General features: G+C 43.3%; 2 protein-coding genes across 3 annotated transcripts; both read left to right on the forward strand.

The window, feature by feature from the left end:
* Positions 1-1,807: 1,807 nt before the first annotated feature.
* Positions 1,808-3,936, forward strand: rflnb (refilin B). The gene is made up of 3 exons (XM_079733400.1): positions 1,808-2,297; positions 2,564-2,658; positions 2,848-3,936. The coding sequence occupies exons 1-3, from the start codon at positions 2,097-2,099 to the stop codon at positions 3,167-3,169; spliced, it is 618 nt and encodes a 205-aa protein (XP_079589526.1). The 5' UTR covers positions 1,808-2,096; the 3' UTR covers positions 3,170-3,936.
* A 690-nt stretch (positions 3,937-4,626) lies between these two features.
* Positions 4,627-7,647, forward strand: dus4l (dihydrouridine synthase 4-like). Of its 2 annotated transcripts, none has more exons than XM_079733231.1 (6): positions 4,627-4,864; positions 5,242-5,363; positions 5,509-5,626; positions 5,805-5,927; positions 6,120-6,346; positions 7,298-7,647. In XM_079733231.1, exons 1-6 carry the CDS (start codon positions 4,788-4,790, stop codon positions 7,567-7,569), a joined length of 939 nt encoding a protein of 312 aa, XP_079589357.1. In that variant the 5' UTR covers positions 4,627-4,787; the 3' UTR covers positions 7,570-7,647. The 2 variants fall into 2 exon arrangements, with proteins under 2 accessions (XP_079589357.1, XP_079589358.1); XM_079733232.1 differs by having other exon boundaries at positions 4,787-4,864; positions 5,304-5,363.
* Positions 7,648-9,917: the final 2,270 nt, after the last annotated feature.

A 9,917-nucleotide genomic window follows, 5' to 3' on the forward strand; every position in this document is an offset into this window, starting at 1 on the left:
TCCCACACCATCCTGATGGTAGCTAGCTTGTCTCTTTGCCGTCGAGCTGGTCTATCATCACGGTCATCAAAACGGATGGTCCTGGAAATTATTTTGAACGTTTCCAGAGACATCGTCGACCGGAAAAGTTCTCTGCCAGTTTCTTCATCCCACAGGGATTCAGTGGCCTCCCCATTGGACCTGAAAACACCAGCAAGGATGAGAACCCCAAAGTAAGCATCCAAACCGGTTTCGTCCATAACCTTCCACCTCTCTCCAAAAACTTTGCTCCCTTCTAAATTGGTGCAATCCAGGATGATTCTTTTGATAGGGGATGGCATGAAAAGGTCAAAAGAAGACTTGATGTCTTGTGCATGAGTGACTGCCAAGCGTGTAGGTCCTGGTAGCATCCGAATCACATTGGCAGCCATGCGGGGGGGTTCATTTCTTGAGCAGGTAGACCATTCAATTCTGCCATTTTTTGACATCCATATGTTGTCATTTTGCAAGCTGCTGACAGTCTAGTCCAATGTCTGGCTGCTCAATGGCTGGTTCTATGGCTGGCTGCTCACCGGCTGGTCCTGCGGCTTGCTGCGCATCGGCTGGTCCTGGGGCTGGCTGCTGGCGGGCTGGTCCTGGGGCTAGCTGCTTGCGGGCTGCTCCTGAGGCTGGCTGCTTGCGAGTTGGTCCTGGGGCTGGCTGCTTGCGGGCTGGTCCTGCCTGCTCATGGGATGGTCCTGGGGCTGGCTGCTCGCAGGCTTGTCCTGGCTGCTGAAGGGCTAGCCCTGAGGCTCTTCTACGTTTGGGAGCTGGCTGATTCTGATCCTCCTCTTCAAACTCAGTGTCAGACTCGGAATTTTCGGAAATGTTGTCCTCACTTTCTGACACTATTTCCTCTGCATCACCATCAAATCCCTCTGTCTCTTCAAAAAACATCTGTAAGGCAGTCTGAACAGAGAATCGCTTTGCCATCTTGATCAGTCGTGATAAGATGGCAACGTGATAAGACGCTGACAGAGCCTTTTTATAGTGTCAGGTCCCCAAACTTGGTTCCCGCAAGTCAGAGGGTGAAATGTGTGGGAATATGGGTGAAGATAGTGTTGGGTTCTCCAATTTTGACACAATGTTGCAACCTTGTGCGGGAACAGTGGGCGCCCACTGTGGGTTCTCGCACCAAGGGTACGAGAACCTGCTTTACTCTCCTCTCTCACACACACACACACACACACACACACACACACACACACACACACACACACACACACACACAGAGGAGGAAGGGAAATTTGGGTGCACAGGACCTTTGATTTCCACACTTAAACTAGCTCCGGGTCAACTGGACCCGAACACCCTGTGTGTAATATAAATGTGATGGGGGGGTATACAGGGGGGGGTCATTGAAAATGTTTTCTGATTCATGTTCCTCACAGAAAATGAGCCAAAGCCAATGAATCTTAGTTCAAAAAAATAATTATTTGTATCACTTTGATTAAGCTAAAAACTGAAAACGGGTCCCACAGACCCGAACACCTTTTAAGGGTTAAACTGAAGCATGAAATATGTGTTATGTTGCGCTTGTGCAACCCTATTATCATACTATTATCCCGTCTTCCAATCAGCAGCGAGGAAATGCTTTGATGGGCGTTTCCTTTCCTAGATCTGTTGAACAACAACGAGGCCTTTCGATGAGACGAAATCTGAGAGTAGAGAGTAGAGGGTCGGACAGCCGTAGCGGTCTTTTTAGTCCGTTTCCGAGTTCTGCGAGAGGCTTCTTCCAGCTTAACGTCACTAAGTGGGATGTGACCGTGGGACAAAGTACATAATTTTACTGAGACAGATGTGTGCTGCCCGAGAGTAACGTGTAAGTGAAGTGGCTTGTCCGCTGCAGAAACGTGAAGCTGCAGAATCGATACAGCTGCAGGATCTATCCAGCGGCACGCAGACCTTCACCACTGCGGGGAATCAACGGTCGGTAACGTTCAGTTCTATCAGGCTTAACGCAAAAAACCCTGGACCATTGGAGGACTTCAGGAACCTCAGTCATCTGGAAGTGGCCCTTTCATCAGTCTAAAGCCACTTTTGGTAGTTGAGCAACATTGTGCAACTTTTAATCAGACATGGTGGGCAGGTTAAACTTGCCAAATCTATGTGACACCGATCCACTGGGTATGAGCTGTAGGGCGGACCGAGTCCTGGATAGTCCCGACTCGGGGCTCCCCCCCAGCCCCAGCCCCAGTGCCTGGCTGCTGCCCCTCTCCACTGATAAAGGGGGCATGAGTCCGGTGTCTGAAGATGAAGGCAGGGATTTATGTATCATGGTATGTATTGCATTACAATTCGATGGACGCATGTGTAAAGTTGTTGTCGACTTGATCAACCTGAAAAAATTGTTTTCCCCAAGTGTTTACAAAATCCTAAGCCTGTGGGGTCTATTTGAGTTGTAATGCATTAAAGTTGTGTATCTCTAGAATGACTTGCTTTATGTCCACGTTGATGAGAAGAAGTGGCTTTATCCTGAATGGAACCAATGAGCCATGAGGCCTTTTCCAGTCCCCACAGGAATCACCTTCTGCTTACTTTGCAGCCTCCAAGTTTACGTGTCGGACCTTTTCCTCAGCGTCATCCGTTGTCCTATGGAGAGGGAATTGAGCTTGACCCCCTGCCACCCAAGGAAATAAGGTAAGGGTACTAGTTGACCCAATAAAATAGCGCTGAGCACTGGCCAGTGGAGTGCAGCAAACTATTTGCAAGGGGAAAATTATGTGACTTGACCTGGATCATCACCATACCTACAGCCTCACTACCTATCCAGTATACCTGATATGAAACGTATGTATCTCTATACTTATGTGACCTCCCCCCTTGTAGATACACCTCGTCGCTGCAGTACCACTCGGAGCGGCACTTCATCCAGGACGTGTCCATGCAGCCGGGCGTCCAGGGCCTGGAGCTCTGCAGCCAGACGGTGATGGCCCTGCCCCACAGCACCTGGCGGCGCTACAAGACCAAGCTGGACTTCCAGCAGCGCCAGCGCAGCCAGCGCTTCCGGAGCACCATCATCGTGTACCCCAAGCACGCCCACGCCGTGTTCACCACGGAGCTGAGCTACGACTGCCATAGGCTTGCCCGGCGCTTCCTGGCCAGTGTGGAGCTGGAGGCGGTGGACCGCATGTGTCGACTCCCCCAGTGAGGACGTGACGACCGTGTGTTGTTCCGGAGGAGGACCTTGTGTGTGCCTTTTGTGTGTTTGATTTGATGGAAGGAAGGAAGCCCAGGTGGGTCCCTCTGATGGACCTGCAGGGGACTCCGGCGCTGTGTACAGATGAACAGGAACGCTTTCGTTCTGGATCGTTGTCCGGGCGCCATTGTGGTGCCCCCTTGTTGAAGACGTATTGGTATTGTCATAGTGTTCACCATGTTCTTAACTTGTAGGCACTAGTTAAATTATACTTCAAATATGTATACAGTGGGTCCAAGATTTGTTTAAAAGGATGTTAATGTTGAAGTATTCAGAAGAGGATGAAGGATATGGAATGTTTTAAATACAACTCAATTTTATATTTTACATCTTCAGTCTTGTCAGATTCAAACAAATCAGTTGTTGGTTTGCATATTGCGAGTCACACATACTAATGAACGTACACATAGTGCATTGCAAATATCAAGTATTATTAGAAAACACTGCACAACATGAACAAAATCCCATTTGTTGAACTATGTTCGCTCTTAGTTCATAGTTTTTCGGTCAGAAGTGAGCTTGCAGGCACTTACGTTGGATGAACATCAGCGGAAACAAACTGCTGAAGGAGAAACCTATTAATTGAACCTAATGTGTCCATTTTTACTGAGAAGGAAAGACGAATCAAACAAGCTAGATTACTGTTCACCTGATCAGAGTAAAGTTGATCTATTTATTCTCTACACATGTGCTTTACTAGAGGTTATTGGCTACCGAAACAGGCCTTTGCATTATTCAGATATCCAAAATGTATCTTTTGATGTTTTAAATTGATCTTTTAGTTATTTTCTAATTGTTTATTGCAAAAATAAACTTTGTTTTAATTAAATGTGATCATTATTTATTGCGTTAATGTAAAAAGCATTTTGGGGACCTAAATGTTTGTAGTGTAATGTTATGGGTTTATGTTGCATGGGTGATGCAGAATGCTTTAGGAGTAGAACGACTACGCCCTCTAGTGGACAGTAGGTCTAAATAAAACTAAATATAGAGTATGTCTTTTAGTGTAATGCAACGTTCACATTCCATACATTCAATAGAATGAGTGATTTCTAAGTACGATTTCTGTCGGATTTAATCAATATGTAATGGTCATTTTATTTTTCCCTCAAGCATAAATGAGCGAACTGTGACGCGGGGAATATCTGTCGAATATCATCAACCTATGATCGATAAGAACTTTTTACTAATGTATTTAATAGTGGGGACAAATTCAAAGATACGAAGTGTTTGTGTTCAGAATTTCAAATAAGATTAAGAAAAAAAATAAGAAAAAATTAAATGTCAACCAAATGGAGAACTATTATAAAAGCGTTGTTCAGTTCTGGTGCGAGCTAGTGACGTCATCCGGACGCGCCCACTTCCACCGCACGGTCGCCGCGTCATTCCTCCGCACCGCCGCCGCGTCATTCCAGCTTCTGCCAAGTACCGAGATCTGTAACACCACGGGAGGGTTGTGTGCTGGTCCATCCGTATCATGAGCTCTAGCACTTAATAAAGTGTTGTCTGTGGTCCAGCTATAACATGAGCTCTGACACTAAGGTAGGCTCGTCAGTGGTCCATCTATAACATGGAGACTAACATAATGGACATGTTCGAGGAGGGAAAGGTCCTCAAGATCTGCGCCCCCATGGTTCGATACTCAAAGTAAGCTTTATTAACATTAATCGGGTGTTATTGGTTTGTACAGGTGCGGGGATGCTGTGCGTTACCGCTGTGAAGTAGAAAACATAAGTTTAGATTTGACTAGAAGTAGTTATACCACCGTCTTAGTTTATCTTATTACTTTATTTTATAATTATTTATTATTGTGAATCTATGCTGCTACCGATCTTTACTTATTTGTTTGCTTAATTTTATTTTGACCTATCTTTATTTACTTTGTCTTGTATTGTTGCTGCTATGTGGCTGTTAAGAAACCAAGCCTAATAATTGTACTCCTGTGTAGCCTACTTGTACAATAAGATGTAGTAAAAGTCATTCTGATTCTCACTAACTTCAGTGTTCAATTCAATCGGTTTTAGGCTGCCATTCAGGTGTTTGGTGAGGAGATATGACTGCGATATCTGCTTCACTCCCATGATAGTGGCTGCAGACTTCATGCGTTCCAACAAGGCCAGAGACAGTGAATTCACCACCAATGACTGTAACTATCTTTTGCTCTTTAAACACAATGACGTTGAATTATCAGTGGATTGAATGTTGCAGAACGCAACATATTTGAAGCAATATATAACGTGTTGTTAAGAAGCTATTAGTGCACATGATACTTTATCATTATTTATTTTCAGCGGACCGACCATTGATAGTGCAGTTTGCCTCCAGTGATGCCCAGACCCTGGCTGATGCAGCCTGTACGGTCGCTCCTTTCTCGGATGGAGTTGACCTCAACTGTGGCTGTCCCCAGAGGTGCTGAAACCGTTGACCATTCATGTGCTCTGTTCAAGGTTTTGTCATTGTTAAAACAACACGGCACCGAATGGATAGGCCACAGCGTTTGTGTATAATGTGTTCTTTGATTGTCATAAAATAAACGCAACGAACAGTAGCACATTTTAACCATATATTTCCTTTTAACCAATCTCAGGTGGGCCATGGCTGAGGGGTACGGTGCATGCCTCATCAATAAGCCCGATCTGGTCCGAGACATGGTTCGCCTAGTCCGAAACCAAGTAGCAAAACCCAACTATTCAACCTCTATAAAAATAAGGTATACTTGCTTAATGGTCATTGCTGAGTACAGAGTGTATATGTTTTACAAAAAAAATGTGGGTGCCTGCACAAACCGGTTGCAATTCACAATTCATTTACATTTATAACCCGCCAGACAAGTTCATTGTGCAAACAAGACTCACTCATCTTATTGTCTTGCGCCTCCATCATGAGTATCTCTACTTTGCAGGATCCACAAGGACCTGAGGCGGACCGTAGACCTGTGCCAGCAGGCCGAGGCCGCCGGCGCGTCCTGGATCACGGTCCACGGGCGCACCGCGGACGAGCGCCACCAGCCGGTCAATTACAACGCCATACAGACCATCAAGGACAGCGTCTCGGTGCCTGTTATTGCCAACGGAGATGTAAGGAACCTCCGGGACATGGAGGCCATGCACCGGCTCACTGGTGTGGATGGTAGGTTTTCATTGCTTTCTTAACTTTATAGATTGGCAGCTGTTATCCAAAGTGTTATCCTGGATACAGAAACATGTTATTAAGGGGGCGGCAGTAGCTCAGGAGATAGATCGGGTTGACTGATATCCAAAAGGTTGCTATTTTGATCCCCGGCTCATCCTCGCTGAGTGTCGAGGTGTCCCTGAGTAAGATACATCACCCTGACTGCTCCTGACGAGCTGGCTTTCGTCCTGTGTGGTTGACACTGCCGTCGGTGTATGAATGTGTGAAAGAATGGTTGTAAGTTGCTTTGGATAAAATTGGCGTGTCTCCACTATACTATATTTTACTATACTATACTGCTGTTATTCTCGACCCAGCAGCAGTTGTTTTTCCACTGCAATCGGGCTCCCCACTTGAGTGTGTTTTTATCTGTTGATGCATACTTATTTGTAGCCTTTTTGTTTAATATTATAAAATTACATTCATTAGTTTAGAAGACTTTTATTGAAATAGGTTTGTTTTAGACAGACGGAAACCACAATGATCTCTGCTATGATGAATTCAGCTGGACGTTCAATGTTGCCCCTTTTTTGCTTCCAAATCTCAGTAGCCATTGAGAGCTGATGTCTTGTTTACACATTGGACAAGGTTTCACATGTATTGTCCAATGTGTTCAAAAATCCAATTGTTTTGGAAGAGAATATCGTCAGACAAAAACCACTGCGGTCAGCTTGTGTCGAAACCTTCATTAACCTTTTTTAATTAGGCTATAGAGTTATAGGAATGGAACAAATCAAAAGGATTTAAGCTGTTGGCAACTCTATTCATACTGTGTGCACGAAGATGTGTCTCAGACAAGAGAACTCACAGTTTATTGTATTTATATACAATAAACGTCTAAAGTCTATGTTCCTACAATCTGAGAGACCACTTCATTTTTTCCCCCTTCTTTTCTTCTTTCTTTATAAGGTGTCATGGCCGCCCGGGGTCTACTAGCTAACCCTGCTATGTTTGCCGGCTACGAGGGCACCCCGCTGCAGTGTGTCTGGGACTGGGTAGACATTGCAACAGAGCAAGGCACCCCTTTCACCTGCTTCCACCACCATCTAATGTACATGCTGGAGAGGGTCTGTTCTCAGCCAGAGAGAAAAGTGTTCAACTCTCTCTACGGTACTGCAGCAGTAATCGACTACCTGCATGAAACATACGGGCCAGTCCAAGATTGCGGGATGTCAACTTAAGTTTGTTTTTTGTTTTTAAATACATTTTATGAAAAGTATATATATATATATATGTTTTGCTTTTGGTAGTTAATAAAATTTTACTTTTTGCCTGATTTTTATTTATTGTGCTGAAGAACAGTATTTTGTCAAATTAATTAAGCAACAAACTTACAAGATTATTATTAAGTCAGTGTATCATATTCTTGGTCAGGGGGTATAGGTGATCAACTGCAAGGTACATGAGTGATGGACTGATGGCTGGATAAGTATAATTTTCATTTTAAAAATGCTTCATCACCTTGGTCTGGCAAGCAGCAATATAAGACTTACCAGAAACACTATTTCCTTATCAGGACGGATTCGGACCAGGCTACACTATCAATATAGCATATTGTATATAGTTTGTCCAGCCTGCTCGTTCCGTTAAATGACCAGATCAGAGCCAACATTAGTTGCGTTTCCATCCACCTGCTTTTATGCGAATTTTGAAGTATTGAATCAGTAAACGGTGATGGAAACACCAAAAATTGCATAAAAATCCTCTAATTCGCAGAAAAGTTTTTTCCGCTCGCTTGAGGTGGTTTTTGACTTATGCGAAAGAGAGTAAATGCGCAAAATGGAAGACGGAAACACACTTTTCGAAACAGCTGTGACGTAGCGAACATTGAACACAGGACTGACTACGTCTTTCCAATTTCTGCATAACGACCGGCCATAGCAACCCTGCCGACATCAAGTTGTAGCGTCAATATATATATATATATATATATATATATATATATTTAAAGCGTTTGTATACATAGACATCCTATGTCATATATATGATATAGGAAGTCTACGTTTGTATATCCTTTAATTATACCGTGTCCATTAATCCCTGATATATGTACACCTACTAAATAATTCCAGTCAAATTGTCTGTTCAGCCTTCAAAACGAGAGCTGGTAAATTGTGGAAAATGCATTAAACTGTAATCAGAAAACGCAGTTATATGCTGTAGACCCTATAGTATATGTGGTATAAAGGCTGGGGCGAATTTCAAATTATAAATATATACACTTTATTTTGTAAGTATAGACGGTCGCGATTCCCATTGAAACGAATGGCGCGGAGAATAGTCTTCAAAACGAGAGCTGGTAAATTGTGAAAAATGATTTAAACTAATCAGACAACGCGGTTATATGCTATAGTCCCTGGAGTATCAGTGGTATAAAGGCTGCGACTTACCTTTTTTTCCACGCATCGCAAAAGTATTAGGACAATGTTTTTTGTATCCAATGTCTTTCTTTACCCTAAATTTAACATGCTGTATTTTAAAATGTATATTTGTATTTAAATTGTATTTCATGTATATATTAAATAGATTGAAACATTTCAGACATTGTGTTTCTATTATTGTTATTCATGGCCCCCCTTTAGTTGTAACTATTGTAAAAAATATAAAAGAAAAATATAAAAAAAAGGCATATTGAAGGAAATGAGCACTGTCTTTGAAGTGCGATAACTAAAGCAATATGTTACACATAACAAGTGTGTATGAATTTGTACATCACATGAGGCATTGTCTGTATGAGTGAATTTGTCTCTCAGACTAATATCTGATAAATTAGACCATTGATGACAGCAGGGCATGGGTTTTATGCCGCCTTCAAAACACCCCGGAGGTTCGGAAGCTCTTATGTTTCTTAACGTAAACCTCCCTTCTTCGAAATAAGAGTGTTCAGGAAACGCCCCTCAGAAGTTTGTAGGCTATGACATAAAACCGGAAAACAGGTCGTTCTGGAGACTAGACTTCATAACAACTAGCCTACTAGTGTGTATTCCTGCAGGGACCTCTTTGCGCTTCTTTGCTGAATCAGTTATTAGAACTGCTTGCGATGGTTGAACATGAGCGAGAATTTATCAGGTGATGTTTATAATTGTAAGCTAATGTATCGTAATGCAAATGTTGGAATGGGTGTTAAAGATCCCATGGCATGAAAATTTAACTTTCTGAAGTTTTCTAACATTAATATGAGTTCCCCTAGCCTACCTATTATTCCCCAGGAGCTACAAATTCCGTTGGGTGTAAAACGAGCACTAGGCATTCTGCTCCGCCTTTGAAAAAACGAAGCTCAGATGCGACGTTTTGGAATTTTCCCCGTATGTCGTCATAAGGGGAGATGCTACCTCCCCTTTCTCTGCCTTGCCAGCCCAGAGAATTCGGCCCGCCAATGAACTATGACCGTGCGAGCGTCACGTGTGTGTGTGTGTGTGTGTGTGTGTGTGTGTGTGTGTGTGTGTGTATGATTACACACACTGTAACGCAAGTGTAGTACACTTTTTTGTTATTTGGATAACCGTTCTGCTGTTGGTGATATGGCGCA

This window comes from Pollachius pollachius (assembly GCF_949987615.1).
Source record: "Pollachius pollachius genome assembly, chromosome: 3".
In the NCBI taxonomy this organism is placed as follows: domain Eukaryota; kingdom Metazoa; phylum Chordata; class Actinopteri; order Gadiformes; family Gadidae; genus Pollachius; species Pollachius pollachius.

Coding starts and splice junctions, on each gene's coding strand:
- rflnb (XM_079733400.1), top strand. CDS start 2,097: ATGGTGGGCAGGTTAAACTTGCCAAATCTATGTGACACCGATCCACTG. Junction 2,298..2,563: donor GCAGGGATTTATGTATCATG/GTATGTATTGCA, acceptor CTTACTTTGCAG/CCTCCAAGTTTACGTGTCGG. Junction 2,659..2,847: donor CTGCCACCCAAGGAAATAAG/GTAAGGGTACTA, acceptor CCCCCCTTGTAG/ATACACCTCGTCGCTGCAGT.
- dus4l (XM_079733231.1), top strand. CDS start 4,788: ATGGAGACTAACATAATGGACATGTTCGAGGAGGGAAAGGTCCTCAAG. Junction 5,364..5,508: donor TGAATTCACCACCAATGACT/GTAACTATCTTT, acceptor ATTTATTTTCAG/CGGACCGACCATTGATAGTG. Junction 5,928..6,119: donor TCAACCTCTATAAAAATAAG/GTATACTTGCTT, acceptor TCTACTTTGCAG/GATCCACAAGGACCTGAGGC.